Source organism: Cynoglossus semilaevis, chromosome 14 (assembly GCF_000523025.1).
Source record: "Cynoglossus semilaevis isolate Cse_v1.0 chromosome 14, Cse_v1.0, whole genome shotgun sequence".
NCBI classification, from domain to species: Eukaryota; Metazoa; Chordata; class Actinopteri; order Pleuronectiformes; family Cynoglossidae; genus Cynoglossus; species Cynoglossus semilaevis.
Window position 1 is genome coordinate 8,772,807 of NC_024320.1, and position 21,668 is coordinate 8,794,474.

At 40.2% G+C, this 21,668-nt stretch overlaps 2 protein-coding genes across 16 annotated transcripts in view; one reads left to right on the plus strand and one right to left on the minus strand.

The window, feature by feature from the left end:
* Window positions 1-8,140: 8,140 nt before the first annotated feature.
* LOC103389501 (coxsackievirus and adenovirus receptor homolog) lies at window positions 8,141-17,257 on the plus strand. The gene is made up of 8 exons (XM_025062034.1): window positions 8,141-8,195; window positions 8,726-8,811; window positions 9,342-9,572; window positions 10,941-11,142; window positions 12,769-12,921; window positions 13,591-13,713; window positions 14,694-14,835; window positions 14,916-17,257. The coding sequence occupies exons 1-8, from the start codon at window positions 8,141-8,143 to the stop codon at window positions 15,124-15,126; spliced, it is 1,203 nt and encodes a 400-aa protein (XP_024917802.1). The 3' UTR covers window positions 15,127-17,257.
* Window positions 15,431-21,668, minus strand: part of vav2 (vav 2 guanine nucleotide exchange factor) — a 97,897-nt gene continuing 91,659 nt past the window's right edge. For 7 of the 15 annotated variants that reach the window (XM_025062803.1, XM_025062806.1, XM_025062804.1 and 4 more), the window contains 6 exons: window positions 21,185-21,301; window positions 20,654-20,741; window positions 20,231-20,354; window positions 19,826-19,918; window positions 19,197-19,351; window positions 15,431-18,259 (listed from right to left, as the gene is read on the minus strand). In XM_025062803.1, the coding sequence (XP_024918571.1) occupies window positions 18,212-18,259; window positions 19,197-19,351; window positions 19,826-19,918; window positions 20,231-20,354; window positions 20,654-20,741; window positions 21,185-21,301 (625 nt within the window). In that variant the 3' untranslated portion in view covers window positions 15,431-18,211. The remainder of the gene's footprint in view (window positions 18,260-19,196; window positions 19,352-19,825; window positions 19,919-20,230; window positions 20,355-20,653; window positions 20,742-21,184; window positions 21,302-21,668) is intronic. The other 8 variants (XM_017038567.2, XM_017038568.2, XM_008324920.3 and 5 more) reach the window with 3 other exon arrangements.

The following is a 21,668-nucleotide window of genomic DNA, read 5'->3' on the forward strand; positions in this document are numbered from 1 at the left end:
GCCCCCCCCAGCGCCCCCCGCAGTCGCAGCACCAGCAGCAGCCGCAGCAGCAGCAGCAGCAGCAGCAGCAGCAGTCCCATCATTTCCTGTGCGTCTCAGTTTGGGAGTGATGATGAAACATTCACTGCAAGGCAAAACATCAAAGATCTATGATAAAAAAAAACCCAGTTTATAAATAAACATGAAAACAAATGGACAAATTATGGATGGCCACTCTGATTCTCCTCTGAATCCTGTCGTTGGAGAATTAACACACACAGAGACCCGACTTCATAGAGAAAAACTATGATTTTAGCTCAGAGAGATGCTGAGAGATGACTACTCTGTCCCATCACTGATTTCTTGGACTTTAGTCTGTGAACTCTTTCTGTGTTGGCCATTGACAGGAGACTAAGACGTAACAAACACCCAAAGTTCTGAATTTGAAAAACAAACAGCAGTGATTTGTGTCTTGTCTTGAGTTGAGCGATGAAAAAATCTTCAGAATTCTAAATCAGCCATGAGTGTCACAATTCTTGTGATTTTTCTTTTTCTTCTTTTTCCCTCCACTCAACAATAATCTTCTAGGGAGCAGCGATCACTTTCAAAAGAAAATGTGAGCCACTGATAACAAGGCCGATCCTTTCACCACTAGGCCACGGTCAGAAGGTCACTGAACTCATCATTATCACAGTAAGAGTCTCCTGACAATGAAGACTGGAGGATGAATAGAAATAGGAGCTGCAGGAAGACGGTGGAGAGAAGGAACAAACACACAGGGATGCTGTAGAAACACTCAAGTTCTCTGCTGCTAATGAAAATGTTGAGCTGAGGGGGATGAGGAGGAGCGGCGAGAGGAGGAGAGAAGAGGGGGTGGAAGAGGACAATGAAAAAGAGGAGATAAGGAACAAGGAGCAGGTTGACTATGGAAAGGAGAAACAGAAGGAGCTGAAATAAAAACAGATTCAGAAATTACTAGGAAGAGAGGGAAGGAAAGGAATGAATATATAATTATTATAAACATTATTAATTATTAAAGACTATTAATGATAATAAAATAGCCTCCTGTTAACATGTTTAAATAAACACTACACTAATATTTAATCACTTTTTAATGTCTGCAATTGTTTTCCCTCAGTTTCACTCTTTAAACTGCTGATCATCAGCAGAACTCATCGACATCTTCACATCAGTGTCAACAGGTGAAACGCACACACCCACACAAAGAAAGACAGACAGACAGGAGGATAGAGAGACAGAAAGGCATAAGAGAGGACATCAACTCATGAAAGGAGATTTTTTTTTCATCAATAAAACATGACTGTTACTGTGTATTTCTGTGTATGTTACTGTGTGTTAGAGTGTGTTATAGAGTGGTACTGTTTGTGTTACAGCGCGTGCAGACAGTTACTGATACTGCAGCTTCCTCCACCTCCCTGTGTGGACACCCTCCTGTCTCTGATACATTGATCAGGTCAGTGTGTCCTCCACCTCTGTCCACTCCCTAAATCAGAGCTCCACTGTGACACGTGTGTGCGTGTGTGTGTGTGTGTGTGTGATCTACTGAAACCTACCTCCAACATCTTCAGGATTCACCATCACTACATCATCTGTTTTGGTTTGTCTTCAGTTACAGTCTGAGTGGAACTTTGAATCTTTCTTCACACCTGAGTATGGAGGAGCTCCAGCCAGTCTGGACGCCACTGCTGTAAATCTGTTTAAAAAATGAATGTCACTGAATTAGTTTGTTGAAGGTGAAGGTGTCTCGTTCACTCACACTTTGGTGAGTGCTCTATTAACAATGCTAACGTTTAGTTTCCTATGGGTCAGTATTTGTTAAACTTTTTACTCCTGGTACCACCTCTGAAAATACTCAGTAATCAGTAACCACTGAAGGACCAACATTAAAGTAGAGCAGCTCAGACATCCATTGTTCTGATTGGCCAGTGTATGATGAAGAGAATTTCTTCCTAATAGGATTAGGGGACTATTTATCAGACAGAGACACACTGTACAATGGAGCAGTGCTAAAGCACACACACACTGTGTGTAACAGTAATATTCCTCCTCTCGTTCCTGTTCGACCGTTCATTTTACCCACATCCATTATTTTATCACAAAATCTTGAATCTAAACCATCACCTACATACCACTAGATGGAGCCCAGGTAAAACAAGTGGTATGCATTCCACAGGTGGAACACCATGGCTAAAGGCTAGATTTTTAGCTAATATAACTAAATCGTAACTATCTGTGTCAGTTTACGGTTTGACAAGGCATTTTCGAGCTATTTTGCTACATTTTATTGGCTAACAGTTAGCTTTTTTTTTTCCTGCACACTTCATGACTAATCTTTAAATTAGGGCTCCATGTTTAGCCTTCTTTTGTTGAACATTTAGCTTTGAGCTAAGTGCTGTTACTTGGGCAACAACTGAATAATTCAAAAGTAATAATAAAAAACAAAACAAATTTAAATCCTTAAAAAACATAGCATTTAAACAAAGGCTAGTGAGTTAAAAGTTAGCAGGAAACACCCAGAGCAGGAAAGTGTTTTGATAATGGTTTGTTTGGTTCTAACAGCACTCTATGGCCAAATGTTAGCTTTTAACCAAATTCAAAACCAATTCCAGTGGGTTATATTTTTTCTGTCTGTTTGTGTTTGACTTGTTTTTGACATCAAAATTACACAGTTGTCAGAAATAAACCCTGACTGAGACAAACATTTGTTGGATGTTTTTCACAAAATATGAACCAAGCAGACAGTGTTTTTAACACCACAGGTCTGGTGTGAAACTTCACGTCCAATCGACCCTCCTGCCTCAGTGTGAGTCGCCCACTCTCTGATCCTCCAGCAGCTTCTTCTGCTCTGCTGGAGTCACTGCAACAAGTTCACTGGTGACGACTCTAACACCTTCACACTCCCACTAATGACAGCACACAATGGTCACTTTAACCTTAGCTCCAGGCCTTCTTTAGGACTGAAACACACACACACACACACACGTACGCACAGTAGCACAACCCTGGTCTTTAATAATACTCACCCCACACATCGGTACTTGGTGGTTCTATAGTTCTGGCCAACCGTCATCTAATTTCAGGTCAACAGGGGGCGCTTTCTCAGTGTCAATGACCAACGTTGAGACAGTGATTCAGAGGTTGCCTGCTTTGACAGTGAGATGTCTTCAGCGTGACAGTAGTACTGTTGGTTTCTGAGAAGATACACAGACGACAACAGAAGCTTCATGTCATGACTTTGGAACTGTCCAAACACGTCCTCACTATCTCCTTACACAGTCATTTAACTGTCGTTTTCACAACCTCTCATTTTCAACACACACAGTAATCTGCAGTCTAGAGAAAAGGATCAGAGACTCAGGAGCTGCTGGTCCATGCTGCCTCTGGTGGCCAACTCCTGTCACTTGGGTAAATCTAAACAAAGAATTTCCAAAAAAAGAAGTCCAAAAATATCACAGAACTGAACAATTTTTTCCTGTTTGTTGCTGGAACAGAGAGACACTAACAGCAGGCTGATGTCTTTGTTTCATACCTGTTTTTATTTGTTCAACAACTGTTGTGTGTCTCTATGAGCTAAAGTCACTGGTTATCTCTATTAACTACCTGGCAGAGACAACTAGATAACTGAGTCAGGTAGTTATTTCTGGCTAGATTTTATTTTAACACATCTATTCTTTGGCAAAACTCTAGCTGTTAGTTGGTTATAAATACTGTCATATTCTAGGACTGTTCTAGAGTTTCTCCTCCTCTTCTTCTTCGACTTCTTGCATAAACACAGTGAATAAATGAAACACCGTCTCATCTGCAGTGAAGGCAAACAGATGATAAATCACTGAGAGGGAGTGAGAGACGGGAGGGGAGAAAAAAAAACCCTGAGGGATATTTTATTAAAGATGGATGAAGGTGAGGAGATAAGAGAGAAACGAGGAAGGAGATGGAATGGAGAACAGGTTACTGATGTGTGTGACTGGAGGGCAGGAGGGTTGGGGAGGGGGGTGTAGGGGGCATGTCTGAAGCTTACTGTTGTGGGGACATTTAACGTGTCCATTGACTTGAGGACAAACGTACAAGATAAAACAGGTGAAACACAGTACGTGTGTGTGTGTGTGTGTGTGTGTTAAATGTGAAAGTGTAAAAAGCTCTGTTAAAATTTTACTGCTGCCTGGTGTCAGAGATGAGAGTGAGAGAACCTTCACTCCAACACTGATTTTACTGCTGCTGCTGCCCCCAGACCAACAGTGTCACTGGTCCTCTGTTCACCGCTGCACAACAACAACAAGTGAACAGTGCAGGTGAAGACACTCTCAGACCAACACAGCTTTCTGCATCAAATAACTGTAGTCAGCTGAACTTTAGCTAAATTTAAATCCCTCTACTGTTACACATATATTTTAGCTGATTGCTAATGATATATTTCCTTGCCCTTTACATTTCCTTTGTTTGTATACATATTTTGCTGCAGGTATAACTTGTCTTTTCCTTTCATTTCTATAGTAAAAAAAAAAACCAAAACACTATGGCTATATAACCAACCAAACAAATACAATGAAATATTAAAAAAAAAAAAACACTGTAGGTGAAAAAGCTGCAGGAGATTCCTTCAAACAAATAAATAGTGAGCAGCTAAAGCCCTGCAGTCTTTTTATATTTGATCGGAGTTGTTGTTTTTGTGAGAGAAAAAAGACAGATTGAAAATCAGCAGCAGTGAAACGAAATGAAAAAAAGAGAGAAAACTTTGGCTGTTTGGCTGTTGGAGAAGGAAATCTATCAAATAAAAAAATCTAAAGTTCACGGTGTTAAATGTTGGGCTGAATAAGGTCAAATACTTTTTTTTAAAATCAAAAATAGAAAATAATTTTATTCTGACAGTGAGGGATGTGAACTGTAAACTGCAGCTTGAGCCCTTTGAGGAGAGCCTGCAGAGTTCTTTCCAATCAAGAGCAGCAGCTCAAAGAACCCCCTGCTGGGATGAAGGCAAACAGTCCAGGTCCACAGCGCACCCTACTGCAAGGATTTTCATCAGCTACTGAAAACCAGCTGCTGCAGCTGAATGTGACCAGGGTGAACCTAGATGTGCTGCATAACGCCACCTACTGAAGAGTTCTGGAGGCAGACGATTTTTAAGAAAAGGTCAGCAGGTCAGCAGATTCTAACAATCTTACCTTCACATTCATGTATTTGATTCCTGACTTTAAATTTCTGCTACTGGCCTTTTAATGTGCTCCAGTGAATCAACTGTTTAAATCCGTCATTTAACACAAACCTGAAAATGTCAACGCTCCAAACTGAGGCTTTGGTAAGAAACCGTGTGTGTTGTTGTAGAGAATCTACGGTTTTTATGTAAAACATCTTCCTCTTCCTCCTCTGCAGCTATGTAAATAAAATAAAAGATAAAAACATGGAAACCCACAGAGGGTCATGTGGGGGTGAAAATCACAATCAGCTCTGTTTCATCACATCTGTAAAAAAAACATGCATTTATATTTAAAAACCACTGACTGCAGCTGTGAGAGGGATAAAAAGAATAAAAATAAAAAAGCAGCAGCCGCAGCGGCGGCATGATGTTTGTGTGTCTGTGTGAGCGTGCGGCCTCAGGAAACACAACCATATATTTCACCGAGATGTAAATGTGTGTGCTGCAGAGGTTGGTTCTCCATCGTCTCTGCTGTACTCTTACAGTTTTCTCTGTAAAAAATGAGTCACACAGGAAACGCAGCAACATGAAGGATTTAGGAGGCCGTGACCTCAGGTGTCCTTGGTTTAACCATTTATCAGGAAAATAAAAGTAAACTGGAACACTTTGTGTAATGTTTTTCTCCTTGAATGGTCAAAAACTTCCTGAAGTTGATACTCTTTTAGTAGTGAAAAAGAGAGTTAGCATAGATTTATATATATGTATATATATAAATATATATTAGCTTTTAATGTCAGATACATTGAATTTAATGTATCTAAAAGCTAACATAAAGAAAGAATGAAAGTAGAGAACAGAAATAACAAAGCAAAACAAAGCTAACAGAGCAAACATAACTAGTAGAGACAAGAAAAGCTAATATAGCAGATGGTGCTAAAAGAGTAGAGATAGTAGACAATAATCACAACGGATGACTAGCAGCAACAACAAAGACCAACAGAATACTAACTTATTGTTAAGCTAAGCTAAGTTTTAGTGACTAAAGAAGGTAAACGGGTTGAGAGAGCTAATGAATCTGTCTTCTTTTGAAAATGTATGGAAGATGATGAAGAGGGGAATCAGACTGTGAAGACCACTGACAGCTACAGACTGTCTAAAACCCAAAATAATGACTGTTTCCATCCATGCCATGTCTTCAGCTTTTTGTGAGTTATGTAAAAAATTCCACTCATTTACTCCATAACAGCTTAGGACTGATTTATCTTGGGACTTTTTCCTGTGGTAGAATAATAATTCTACAAATGTCCAAATCCTCCCTTTGACTAATTTTATGTCCTGGATCTGATTCAGAGCCTGAGTCGTTAACAGCTCAGATTTAAATGAATATTTCATCACACAGATGTTAAACTTCTTCTGTCCAAGACTCACAAGCTTTTGTTGCTGGAATCTAGGCGAGGGATTTCCTGCCAACTGGGTCAGGATGGAGCCGAAGAGAGAAGTGTTGATGAAAACTGTCCAAACTGAAAACAACAGGAGCTGATGGAGAGAAAGAGAGGGAGAGAGAAAGAATCCATGATTACACACTCGCATGTCAGACTGAAGACAGCAGACAATGACATCAGTGATGTTGTTGCTCTTTGTTGCCTGCTTTTTCATCGTTGGCGTTGTTGTCACCGCCTGAGTCGTTGGTGTAGCATTATAAGTCATAGCTGCTGTTGTTGTTGTTGTAGTCAAGTTTGTCATTGTTAGTTAGTGACAGACTGTTATAAAGACTGACCAGGCAGTTTAAAAACCCTGAAAACATCTGCAGAACTAACGTTTAAGGGACAGTTTAGTATGGTATGGCTTTACCATACTAAACACTCACCCACTAACTCACTAACTCTCACCTACTCACTCATTCACTCGGTCACCCACACAACCAACTGACTCACCCACTCACCTTTCCATTCACTCACTCACCCATTATTTCACTAACTCTCACCCACCCACTTACTCACTCACTGACTCACCCACCTTTCCATTCACCCACCCACACACTCACCCATCCACTTACCCACTCACTCACTGAGACTTATATCAGAATTAGCAACAAATCCAGAATTCTCTATAAAATTAGTCAGGAGAAAAATAAGAACAAATATTGTATATATTCTTACCAAAATAAAACGATGACTGAAAATGTCATATAAACTACTCAGTTTGAAGTTTCCATTCTAATAAAACAAATTTGTTCCTAGACACAGACTTGACTGTGATCTTCCTCTCACTGGTCTTTTTATTTCCCTAACCATTAATGAATCTGGCCAATAACATCTTAAGACCTCAGTGGGTGTTGCTCAGCCTTAGCAGCAGCAGCAGCAGCCTCAGCAGCAGAAACTGACACCTGAGACATTCTGTCCTCTCTTTGTCTTCTTTATTATCAGAAACTACAGCAGTTGCCACCTGAGAAATCAGAGAAATGAAGGAGGAGCTGCACCTGCAGCCGTGAGTTCCAAGTGGAAACCAACCCACCAACCTCAGAGAGTGATGTTTGTCATCTCTACAAAATGACTCATGCTTTTCTATCAATTTGTCTATACATTAGCTCATTTGTCCTTAGCTAACTATTTGTCCACTTTAACTAAAACGGCTGCAAAGCTATAATGTGGCTAACTGACCGACTGGTAGTTTTGGCTAAGTTACCTTTTCAGCTATATTTGGCTAACTTTTAGCTATGCCTATGACATTTCACCACATCTAAGCTTCATATTGTGTATATATAGAAAGTACACGTTTAATGATTCTGAATATTAATTTTTTTTTTTTTTTAATCACTGTCTCTTTCATTTATATTTGGCTAATATTTAGCAGGCCGTCTTTGTCTGTCTTTTGCTACATTTCTGGGTAACAAGGCTAAATATTGGCACCTCCCTGGCTAACGTTTTATGTTGATGTTAAATGTAGACAATCTTTGAATACATGTTAAGGCTTTCACTCTTTGACAGAAGGGCAGTAGAAGTCACCAAGATGTACGATGGAGAACCTGGTCGAGCTGTGATCTCTGCTCAGTTAAACATTAAAGGTAAAGAAAAAACAAAAAACGAAGAAACAGAGAAAAGTCCAGTCTGAGAAGATCACTGATTTTAAACATGTTTCTATGCCCTGTTTTAAATTATTATCTGTTCTTTATTTTATTTCTATGCCCTGTTTTAAATTATTATCTGTTTTATTATTTGATGTAAAGTGTCCTTGAGTGTCCTAAAAGGCGCTTTTTAAATAAAATTTATTATTATTATTATTATTATGACTTCAATGTACGACATAGCCTGAATATAGGGTGTTGAAGTGTAATCAGGAGAATGAGTGGGTGAACTGGTAGAACAGGTGTGTGTGTGTAGGCTTTGTTTTACTGTGGAAGAAACATAGAGGAGGAGGAGGAGTGGGAGGAGTAAGAGTGGGAGGATGAGAGGGTGACAATCGACGTTTCACTGTTGCTGTGAGTTTGTGTTTGCAGACATTTTTGTGTGTGTGTGTGTCTTTTTTTTACTTCCACACTCAGATAAATGTTGTACTGTACCTTTAACAGTCACATGTTCACTGCTGTTTTTGTAGACGAGTTTTTTTCTTCATCATCCTTCCTCCAGATCGTCATCATCATGTTAAAACCGAGCCGTCGTCTGTGCACCGTTGGGTTCCTGGTACACACTGTGGTTCTGCTGAGTACAGGTGGGAACGACACACACACACAAACACACACACACACATAAACCCCAACTTTCACTTTGTTTTCGGATATATACTGTTTTTCTCACTGACTATTTTAATAACATGTCACATCTGAACTCACTTATCATGTATTACTCACTTGTGTTTAGTTCAGAAATCAAGAACGCACTCTGGTTCCCAGGTCTCCTCCAGACCTCAGAGGTTCCTTAGTTTCTGTTGCTCCTCTTCAATCCTCAGTGGTGTCAGCTGTTCCTCCTGAGTTTCCATGGAGCTAAGAGATCCATGTGGAGAAGCTTCATCCCAGATGAATTTGATGGAGAAACGACTCTTATCCCTCTATTAGTCTAAATTGAATGTGATTATTCTTTCATTTCTATACAAAAATGATTTTACAGAAACAAAGTTCTACTCTGGATAAGTTTTTTTGATAGAGACCAGTGAATGTCCTGTTATTTTATTTTAGGTTGTTATTTTTCAGTAATATTTTTACTAATAATAATAGGAGTTAAAGCACATTTTTGTTCAACCTTTTCTGTTACTGTCACCATTCGCAGGACTTACAGGAGCTGGGGGTTTGCAGGTGGTCTCCACTGGTCCACAGACAGTCCTCAAGGCAGAAGGTGACAGTGTAGTCCTGGGCTGCAAGTACAGGAGTTCTCTCAGAGTTGACTCTGGAGATTTGGACGTGGAGTGGTCTGCCCTGAGTCCAGACTCCACCCACAAGGACCAAATGGTGAGGAAAGTTCCTGGTATTTAATGCTCCTGGTAACAAATGTTCAGAGGTGAGTAGAGTAGCCAAAAATTGTACTCAAGTAAAAGTACTGTTAAGCCAAGACACGTGAGGGAGCGTGCACGTGAGCATGTGCACACGAATGTATTTACCACCGTATTCAACAATCCTACAGTACTGTAGAATAATATTACTCAAGTAGAAGTAAAGAGTAGTCATCCAATGACAAAAATACACAAAATAGAAAAAATAATTACTTGAGAGTAAAAAAGTACTTAGTAAAAGTTTTTAATGAACATTTAATTAGATAAAATTACAGAGAGGAGAGTTAACATAATAAAATAAAAACAAATTAATTAAATACCTTAAAATAATCTTAAGGTAAACTCAAGTACTTACTAATATGTAATAATACATAAAAGAATACTTAAAAAATACATATTTACAAAATAACTTAAAAAAAGATTTTAGGTCAAACTTACCGCAACATTTGCTCAGGTTAGACGTTAAGTTTTTAAATGCTAAAATATCTATAATATATATGTTTGTTTTGGGAGACACGGAAGACACCGCATGGTGTAACTGCTGTTCCGTACTGTTTGTAAACTGAACATGCTTTCAACATGAGGCCAGGCGTGTGCCTCCTCGTCTTCGTCTGCATTACCGACCGTTGATTCTACCATTTTTTGCTGACTGTGGATATCGACAGCTGTAGCCACTAAACTAACCCGTCCCGCCGCTGAGATTGAGCATGATCACGTTACGAGACTGCACGGCAAGGGCTACGTTTCATTGGTTAAACATAGTCATGTGGTAGTTTCTTAGGCGGAAGTCTCTCTCTGACAAAATAAAAGTAGAGACACTTGATCATGGCTGAATGGAGAACTGGATACTGGACAGCTAAAGCTTTATCCAGTATTTCTGATCAAATTAACGAGCTCAGTATAGCCTAATGTAGCAGAGTAAGAGTACTGCTTCTTCTTCATAAATCTAGTGAAAAGTATAGTGATTTAAAACGACATCTAGAAGTATTTTATTTTGAAAAAACGTACTCAAGTAAATGTAGCGGAGTAAACTGCAAATGTTCACGGTACTATACCTGTTATGTTCCTAGTTCCTTATGTTCTTTGGCTGGACCACAGCTCCTGCTCTCAGACAGGGCTCACAGATGTGGTTCAGTTTCTCCTCCAGTTTTTGTTCAGTCCTCCTCCCAGACCTTTGTCAAAACTCAACATTTCTCCTCATTATTTTCCAGTTTCCTAAAAAAGACAAAAACATTTTTACAATCTGATATCAGACATTTATTTATGTGTTTAGTTCCGTTCTGTTCTAACGATAAAAAAAAACGATGAAGCCTCCTCTGAATTCCAGCTCCTCTCCTTCTCTGGAGGAATCACGTACACCCATGACCAGGTTCTTGGCAAAGGTCTGAGCTTCACAGTGACAGATCCTTCTCAGGGCGACGCTTCACTCTCCATCGCTGCTCTGACCCCTGCTCACAGCGCCACCTACCAGTGTAAAGTGAAGAAAGCACCTGGGGTGGACACAAGGAAGGTGACTCTGATGGTTCTGGGTAAGAACTGAGATTGGGGTCACATCTAGGGACAGCCAAGCATTCAAACTCACATTCAGTGTCTTTGGGGGGGTTGAATCCCACTGCTAGCAGGTAATTTTTGAATTCACCCTTAGAGAGTTCTTGGTTTGATTCCCAGAGGAACCACACCGTGATTCTATGTGGTTCCTCTGGGAATCAAACCAAGAACTCTCTAAGGGTGAATTCAAAGCCTGTTGCAGGAGATCTGCTGTTAACACAAGAATTTCCCCAGTATGGGATTAATAAAATCTCAAATTCATATCATCATTCACACCTACGGTCAGTTTGGAGTGATCAGTCTTTATGTTGTTGGGCTGTGGGAGGGAATGGGAGGACCTGGGGGAAAACGAACAATGTGAGAACATGAGAACTCCATAGAAAAAGAGCTGCAGATGGAGCCGGAAATTGAACTAGTGACCTCCTAATTCTAAGACGTGCAAATGACGGTGTGGTCAACATAAAAAAAACATTTAAATGGTTTTAATTCAAAAGTCAAATCAGGATACAGAAATAACAGAGAATTTCTTCTTGTATCCATGGACTGAATCATGATCTGGACTTAGTCTGGAATGGATTAAGTTCCAGTTCTGACTATTCCTAATCTCAGACTGGTTAGTTTCAGTCTCTTGTCTTCTAGACTTTTATAGATTCAAATCAGTCTAGATCTGGTCTGTGTTCCTATTAGTGGGGTGCTGCAGTGGAAGTGCGCTGGGTTCTTAGCCCAAAGGTTGATGATTTAAAACCATCTTCTACTGAGAAATAAGTCTTGTGAGTTTCCCCCAGGGTATAAAACATCGTCTTTCTTTGTTGTTAAAATAATTCTCTTCTTAGTCTGAACTCTTAGCCTTTATTTATGGATAGAAACATTCTATAAAACCACATTGGTTCCAGATTCTTCTTCCTGCAGCTCAGACTAAAGCCATTTCATCATCATCACCAACTGGTGTCAGGGATCTGGACCTGAAGCTGTGGCACTGTTCCACTTATCCTCACCTCCTTTTGATCAACTCCCATTCATTTCCTCCCATCCTTGGAACGACTGAGTGGATGGAGCAGAAGGATTTCTCAGGATTTGCATCATCGCTCGGCTCTGTCAGGATGAAAACGCAGGCAGCGTTGGAGATGAAATCTCCTCCTGTGGAAACAGCAGAACCCTGCACCATAATTAGATTTGAACCTGGGACTGAGCTGACGTAAACCTGCTGGACAACACAGGAAGTGCAGGCTCTCATGAATAACCATGGGCTTCTCCATTTGTCCTGCCTGGTGAATAAGCAGGGAGTCCTCGTGTGAGGCTGCCTGGGTCTGACTGTGACATCACTCACTGTCATAATAGCTGTGACAATGGGCTTGAACAGGGGTCCACCCCCCACCCCCCAAATTCCAGGAGGCTGGGCAGGACAGTTCTGAGAATCGATGAAGACGATGAAGAGCAAGTGGATAATCAAGATGGCAGTGATTAAGATGAAGACCATGAGAATACATATGATGTTGATGATGATGATGGAATTAATGGGGATAATGATGAGGATAAGAATTATTAAAATGAGGATGAAGATGAAGAGAGTATGCTGATGTTCTCTGTCGGTGTATGTGTGTTCTCAGTGAAACCCTCTGAACCCCAGTGTTGGCTGGAGGGAGACCCGTGGGTCGGAAGGGCTGCAGCGCTGCAGTGTCACTCTAACACAGGCTCATCCCCCTTGAAATATTCATGGAGGAGAGAAGGTGGAGTACAACTTCCTGTCACTGCCAAGCAGAGTAAGTCTGACCTCTGCTGATGTCACCATGATACTGCACAACCAAAGAGGACGTTGCATGTGTTTGTTGTATTACCTGTTTTTGAACACTTCTGGCCATGATACAGAACATCATTTCTTGAGGCTTCACATTATACCAAAGTCCATAGAGAAAATCAGTGATTTTAGCTCAGACCAAAGTCCATAGAGAAAATCAGTGATTTGGCACTGAAAAACACAGAGCTGATTGTTCACTTCTGCCTCTTGTGGTTAGGTCAATCTAAACAAAGGATTTTAAACAGTGGAGTCAAAGAAAAAAAAAGTGTTATCAACATATTTGTCGATGCACAACTGTAATATCTCTTGGAGCTAAAAACCTCGATTCTCTCTGTGAAATGTGGTACAGAAGAGTCAGTAGTGAACAATTTGTCAATATGAGAATCCAAAAATGGAGGAGGTTGGAGATAGGAGGAGTTGGAGGAAGACAATCTGCAGTGAAGGACCTGGGAGGAGCAGTCTGAAAGAAAATATAAATAAATAAATTATGGGTGAACACAGGTCAAAATCATCCTTTTAAAACCTGTGAAAATCTGTCTTCATTGTTGAACATCCCTGTGTGTTCTCTGAGTCACGTTGCACGTGGACTGCAGTGTGTGTGCTCACACTTGTTTGCGTGTGTGTTTTCTCCCAGACAGTGTCAGTGGTGAGCTGAAAATCACAAACCTCACTCTGAGCTCTGCAGGGTTTTACTTCTGTGAGGTGAACAATGCTGTGGGAGCCGAGCGCTGCAGGATCAACCTGAGAGCCATGACACGTGAGGAAGCGTACACGTGTGCATGTGCACATGAATGTATTTACCACCGTATTCAACAAGAACGCCGATAAATCTGAGACATTTATCTCCAGAAAGAACCAATTTAAACCACAGAGACCCTGGACTTTATGGTGAAGGCTACAGCAGTGAAGAGGAAACGAATGACTTAAACAAAAAGCAAAAGACAGTTTAATTATGACAGCAGAATGAAAGTGATTATAAAAGTGATTAAACCAGCAACACGTAGTGGAAAAGGCAGACACTTATCTGCTGCTGAATGTATTTGACTTTGAACAGGTTCTTCCTTCTGTCCTGTTGCATGGCAACACACCTACATCCAGGAATAGCAGGCTGAAAAAAAAGAAAAAGGATTTAATCTGAACAAAAACTAATTCATTCACTTAACCTGTAAATCATAACAATCCTCTACAGGAAGGACAGCGATTGTTCTGATAGCTGGGGTAAAAAGATTACATAAAATAATATCGTATGATGTTTCGGAAACAAGCACAGGAAAAGCTAAAAGTAAGCAGTAAAGTTACATTTAGCACAAAGCTAAGAAAAAGTTGCTAAAAATGTGGGCACAATTTTGGGTAAAATAAGTTTAACACTTACAAGGACACCCACAATTAAATATGATACAACTACGGGGAAATACTTAAACTAGTTGAGGGTGACAGGGAGAGATGTAAAATAAAAAATAGAAAAAGTTAAAAAAAAATCACTGTTTGTAAATGTTCTCTTCACTTGGTTTCCTCTCATCAGTGTCATTGTTAAAGAATCCCCAGAATTTTACAAAGACACTAACAATTAGTTAAGGTAAACAACAAAAGTTGACCATCATTGGTTTACGTCAACATCAAACCAGGATTATCCCAGAAAATAGCATGTTAACCATTAGCACATTGTTATTAAAATGAAGCTAAAAATAGGTCAAGAGAAAATGTCTCTGTTTAAAAAAAATGTAATGTTTTTCTCAGCTCCAAACAGCTCAGCAGTGATCGTTGGCATCGTGGTTGGTTCCCTGCTCCTTATCTTCATCCTGCTGGTCTTCATCAGTCTGATCTACTGGAAGCTGAGCAGCAGGTGGCACCATGAGAAGGAGTTTTCTAATGACATAAGGTATTTCACAGTGAAACTTCAACTTCAGGTGTTAAAGCAGTAGAGTGAAGGCAAACCTGTTCTGCTCTGTTTTCAAACAGGGAAGATGTTGCACCGCCTCAGAGTCGCCCCGTCAGCCGCCACACGAGCCGCTGTAACAGTCAGCACCACCAGGGGTTCTACAGTCCAGTGGTCAGAGCTGAGACCGATATAAAAACACAACCATCGTCATGGGACAACAGCAATGGCAACAACACGCCGGTAAAAATGACAGCAGTGGAATATAACAAGGCCTACGGCTACGCGGTCTGACTGACAATACAGAAGTCCATAGAGAAAATCAATGATATTACCTCAGACAAAAGTCCATAGAGAAAATCAGTGATTTTTAGCTCGGACCAAAGTCCATAGAGAAAATTTAAGATTTTTACTACTACACCTGACCTAGAAATGATCAGAGATTTTACCTCAGGTCCACAGAGGTCAATCTGAAGAGAGAGTTTTCAACAGTTAAGTCACAAAATAACACTGTGGATGTTTCCTGCCAGAAAAGATCAAACAGTTAGCAATGTTAATTAAAGACTGGAAACTGGAAACTGAAAAAACATGTTCCTTATTTTAAAACAAAAGAGAAATATTTATTTCATGATAGACCTCATCTGGAAATATTTTTAAAATAAAAAATGTACACAATGAAGTTTTCTCTGAGGATGTACATACAGGAAGTCGACATATCAACAGCTACATGCAATGGGTTTAAAGTCCACTACATCAACAGCGAACAGGCCCCGCCCACCCCATTATCCCTCCCAGTCCCTTTTCTTGACTTTTTTCAGAATGATTGTGAATAAAAAAGCTCACGCGTTGACAGTGAAGAGTTTGGAAAATAAAGACGAAACCTCCAGTGGAACATGTGACAGTGTGAGAAGAGCTGAAGTGTTCAGTGAGTGCACAGTACTTCACACTCAGACCAATGGTACTCAATTTGAGTCAAAGGTCAAAGGTCAAAGAGATAGAGGAAGAGACCAGTGAAACAAACAAATTAAAATAAATAAAACAGAAGACGAATCAGACATTGAGTTCATAAAGTGAAATTATTTTAAGTTAATTCTGTTCTATGATGATGGCATATTTTGAAAAATTCAAATTTGAATTTAGTGTTTGGGCAAAGTTTCTGATGTCATCACGAGATGAGATTTAATAAAATTTTCATCAACCAAAGAAATATTGAATATTATCTCAACAAACACCAGAGTAGAGCGCCCACTAGTGTTGTTATTATTTCTTACACTTACAAATAATTTTTCTACATTTCAGTCATAATTATTACTAAAGGGAAATTATTTAAACCTGTAGCACTAAAGTAAAAAGGACCCAAACACAACCCTCAGACTGGAAGTAAATGGACACACTGAACACTTCAGACAGAAAAGTAAAAATAAATCCAGGTAGGATTAAAGGTTCCTTCTGTGAACTTATGTCATGATCGTTTTCTCCTTCAGATGAAACCTCCATTTTTCTTTTTCCTCCTCTATTACTCTTAATTTTTTTATAATAAGCACCAAAATACCGGGTTTGACACCTGTGTAGATTTTACTAATAATAAAGTAAAAGAATCATCTCATCATCTGCAAAATTACCTGTAAAAAAATAAGGCAGAGTACGAGTTCAATCATGGCTGAGATTGGCATTAAATAATTAAAAAAACACAAGCAATAAATGATCCAGTTCTTACAACTAACAATTAATCACATCGGCTCTGTGCAAAAAAACAAACATTAGAACAAGACGGTTTCCAACAGCTGAATAAGACAGAGTAGAGAATTTGCTGATGCTTCCCTTTGTTATTACAGAATGCATCTCTAATCACCGAGCACATTACCAGTACAGAGACTGTGGTCCGAGAGAAAATCAGTGATTTTAGCTCACAGACCAAAGTCCATAGAGAAAATCAGTGATTTTAGCTCAGACCAAAGTCCATAGAGAAAATCAGTGATTTTAGCTCAGACCAAAGTCCATAAAGAAAATTAGTGATTTTAGCTCACAGACTTTACTGTCCACTGCTGCCTCAAGTGGTCAGTTAGTGTCACTGAAGTAAACCTGAACTAAGCAATTTGAGTTCTCCAAATAACATTAGAAGTTAGTGATTGAGGCAGCAGTTGATCAATACCTGCGCCAACCTCTATGAGCTAAAATCACTGATTTTTACTGTGGACTTTGGTATGGGAAACTGATATTGTCATCTTGTCATAGGTGTCATGTATCCAATTATTGGACATTTTTAAAACTTAAACAACTCACTCTCCCATGACGAATTACATTACGAAAAACAGTGACTGAAGCTCACAGACCAAAGTACATAGAAAAAAAATCAGTGATGTTAGGTCAAAGGGGAGTTCACATTAGTCTGTGGTCACTGACATCACTGTGGACTTTGATGCTGTCACTTTTATCAAAAAAGATCAAAATAATTTTAAGACTAAGACTTTTGTGATCGGCCAATAAGATTAAAAAAATTCAAATGTGCTTCAAATTCAAATCACCTTGTTCTCACTAAACAAAAAACCAACATTATTCATACTTTGAAAAGAGTGACAGCCCAAGTCATCATGTTGTTTGTGTTGCTGTTAGAAAATTGACTTGAGTAAAAACGGCTTCTGAGAAATGTCTGGAACACTTCAGCATCTTCTGTCTGATGCTCAGAAATTATGTTGCAGACCAGTCTTTGTCCTCAATGTCCCAAATGTCCTCACTGTCTCCTCTGTCATGGCTGTCTCCTCTGTCTTCACCATGTCCAGTGTCTCATCTGTGAGTCCAAAAACACTGGGACTGACGTCAAGGTTCTGGACAAAAACAACGATCCGCTTCAAAAGGCACAGAACTGTACATGGGTCGTCCCCTCTGACTGTATGTGTGTGTGTGTTTGATTCCCAACCAACAATGGTGTGAGCCTATAAGGTGTCACCATGGCAACTAAGGCAAAAAAAACCTCACTCTAAATTTTTGTCCTTTTTTTTCGATTTGATTTTCAAGGCTAAAATCCAGTTCCCCACAATAATCAATCCTCATGATAATATTCTCTGTTCAATAAATTATCTGTACTGTACAATTATTTCACCACCTGCATCAAACCACAGGAGGAGCATTTGGGGTTTTCTTCTGCAGTAAAGGTAAAGCTTTGGTTGTTTTTCTGCTGCAGCTTCACTTCAGTGAAGGCAAGAAAAACCCAAAAGAACCAGGACAGAAACAAAAACAACTCTGATGCATCATTAAAAACTCCCTCAGCAACAAGGAAAGAAAGTTTGGTTTCTCCTCATGGTTCCTGGAGGAGTTGTTTTCTCTGAGAACAGCAGGTAGAAGGAGGTTTCTGATAGAGGAGCTGAGAAGATCTGCAGCTTCACTGAACTCCTTCTTCATCCACGTAGGTGGAAGGAAACCATCCGATCTGAAACAGGAAGCTGGAGGTTAGAACCCTGGACCAGAACCAGGAAATAGTTTAAAAGACCTGGAGGAAGAGATGCCATCATCAGACACTCACAACTTTTTTTTAAAAATTTTTTATGAAACTGTTGTTGTTAAGATCCAAGGTGAAAATAAAAAAAAACTTCTCTACAACAGTTGTCCACTGTATTCTAAGTGGTGGTACCAGTAGCAGTATGTACAGTTCTACTAACGGACTGATTTGTCTGATCGTTACTGGACTTGGACCACAGCTACAACACAGACAGACACTAGAAACAAGTACTGTTTGGCTCTGGGAAATGGTTCCTGCGACTGAGGGTTCTAGAACTATACAGGAGAGGTGACGCTTGAGCTAAACCACTCAGGTTCTGTTGTTGAGTAAATGGTTGTTTGGTGTTTGGAGTGTTAATTGAAAAGAGACAAGAAAGTCCAGCTGACAGGTGGACACAGGACTCTGAGAAGACCTGTCTGAGGGTTCAGGTGGTTCAGGTCTGACTGTTCTTCTCTCAGGAACTGATGATGTTCTACAGACATACTTATTTACGGAGGCACTTCAAGATGTTATTTTTATTTTCGCTCTATAATAAATGAAGGTTTATATTAAAAAAAACCTTTTACTGTGTTTGTGTGAAGAACAGGGTTTTATTCAGAGACCGCACCGTTTCTCCACCTCTCGGCTACTGTAAATAGTACCTGAACTGTTGCTAGGCAATGACCCCAGTTCATGAAGTAGAAGAAGGCTGAGGTGTTAGCAGTCAGACAGACACAGCCAGAGACAGAGACAGGGATGGAGACAGAGTTAAAGAGACAAGGTCAGGGACAGAGACAGAGTCAGAGTCATATTCAGAGAGGGAGTCCATGTAAGTAAGTCTGTGTGTGTGTGTGTGTGTGTTTCCCGTTGGTTCGTCGACATCACTCACTCGTCCATTGGTCTCCCCCTTCCACCAGCCCTGGTCTCCTCCGATCTTACTGTAGATCTTCACCACGTCGCCTTCTCGCAGGGACAGTTCCCTCATGTCTCTGGCTGCAAAGTTGTACCGAGCCACAGCGGTACTGACCACCCGAGGAGTGAACACTGGAACCGATCCAACACAAACACACTCGCTGCTCATTATTTGAAATCACAGAGGAGGAAGAAGAATGAGGTTGTTCTCCTCTGCCTCTAAATTAAAGATGAAATTAGAATCTGTGAACAGGAGTAGCACGAAAGGTCAGGGTGAACATATTAGCAGTAATTAGTACCGATGCAGAAACAGAGGAAGTGTCGACACTTTACTGTTCAACACGGTCACAAATGAGCCGCGCTGAGAACAGACACATCCGTTCGTTAAGGGGGAGAAAATTGGTTTCTTTTCTTCATTTAATGAGCGGCTGTCGTTCTGGGAGGAACTGAAAAAGTTCCACTAATGAAAATAGTTCCACAGAGAGTCAGTAATGAGGTCGGCGGCGTCAGGTCTGCTCAAACATTCATAATGGATGAAGCCTTAGAGAAGGAGAGGCAGCAGGAGGATGAGGATGGTGAGAAGAGAAAGAGGAGAAGAAACAGTACCTGACCAAAAAGGAGCTGAGCTGGGAGAGGAGGAGAAGTTCAGGCCTTGTGGACTGAGGAAGGAGAAGTTGTAGGAGGCGCAGGAGGAGGCTGCTGAGTTGCGAACAGGAAGACAAAGAAGAAGAAGAAGAAGAAGAGGAGGAGGAAATAAAGGCTATTAGGTTATAGAGTAGAGAGCTGAAGTCAGATGGAAAACATATATATATATACTGTATATTAGAGCTAAAATCACTGATTTTCTCTATGGACTTTGGTCTGTGAGCTAAAATCACTGTTTTTTCTATGGACTTTGATCCGTATGTCTGTTCTGATCTGTGTGTCTATCTCATATTGAGCTGACTTATTAAAAATAATAATAATAATAAAATAAAATCTAAAATAATAACCATGAAGGGTCAGCGTTACCTGGAGACCGTGTACTGGTCCGAGTCAGAGACCGTTCTCTGGACTTGTATGGATACCTCAGTGTGGTGTCCAGCAGTTTGAAGCTCTCCTTTAGAGAGTGGATCTGATAATATTCTACCAGCTCCTGTTGATTGACACACACACGCACAAAAACACACAAGACAAACATTTTTTCTTTTGTTCCTATTCTGGCTTCAATGCTCGACTTGTTTTTGGTTCTGAGGTTCTGTGATTGTGGTTCTGTGACTTTGTGTTGTTCTGTTGCTGTGTACTGATTCAGCGATTCTTTGGTTCCTTTACTTCTTGACTTTTGTGCTTGTGTTGTGTGTCTGCAGTAGTTCTGAGGTTCTGTGGTGGTTCTGTGGTGGTTCTGTGGTGATTCTGTGGTGGTTCTATGTTGGTTCTGAGGTTCTGCCCACTCACCAGCAGACTCTCAAACTTCTTGGCCTCGGTGATGTGGATCCAACTGTCTTTCTCTATCACTTTAATGTGCTTCACCTCGTCGTTGAACCTGAAACAGAAAAGTCTGACCTTGTCCTCTTGTCGTCAGAACAAACCTGTCTAACCACAGAGCAGACTACTGATCCCATAACAATAAAGAAAAGGTTTTTTTTGTTTTATTGTTAGTGTATTTGAATTATGTATATAAATTATGCTATAACATCAACTCACAACACACTAAATAATTTTAATTTAATTTATTTCTTACTGTTGGTTTGATTTACTTTAAAGAAAATACATTTCGATCATGGACTTTTAGGTGGTCTGGTTAAAAGTTTTAACATTTGGAAGAGAATTGAAAACCATTCAACCTGACTTTGACCTCAGACTTATTTGGGTTTTTTTTTTCACTTCTAATATGCTACTCTAATCCTAATCTGTAATCCCACATCACGTCCGATGGTCAGACAGGCTGTGTAAACTACAGAAGCCTGGCTGGACGTTCACACTCACTTGATGCTGATGGCGAACCTCTCAGCCTCGGCCGTTCTCTCTCTGATCAGATAGGTTCCACTGCTGTGGGATTTCAGCAGGTTATCTGCCTGCTGTCGCTCCATGTTCCCAGCGAACCTGCAGAACAGAGTCACAGCCACAGTCAACTGCTGAACTGGACCAGGTCAGAGTCAGAGTCAGAGTCAGCTGTATCGACTCTGTTCTAACGACTCTCCTGGACAGGGTCAGGGTCAGGGTCACTTCTTTTTTTAATGTAATCAGCATCAGACATTAATATATAACAGGAGTGAATTCATCATGGAACTGTGACCTGGGTTTAATGGATGTTCTTCATTAGAACAGTCAGAGCCCATAAACATCACTCTGGATTAATAGGAACCTTCACTTTTCCCTCAGTGTGTGCTTCTACTCTAAATACAAACAAATCCATGGAAAAATCAGCGGTTTTAGCTCATAGAGAAACAGGAGTTGTTGTTCCTTGGTT

What these genes read in the sequence shown, in the direction of transcription:
- LOC103389501 (XM_025062034.1), top strand. Translation starts at nt 8,141, where the DNA reads ATGTACGATGGAGAACCTGGTCGAGCTGTGATCTCTGCTCAGTTAAAC. An exon ending in TGTGCACCGTTGGGTTCCTG is followed by an intron (nt 8,812 to 9,341) that starts GTACACACTGTG and finishes TAATAATAATAG; the next exon opens with GAGTTAAAGCACATTTTTGT. An exon ending in CAACCTGAGAGCCATGACAC is followed by an intron (nt 13,714 to 14,693) that starts GTGAGGAAGCGT and finishes TGTTTTTCTCAG; the next exon opens with CTCCAAACAGCTCAGCAGTG.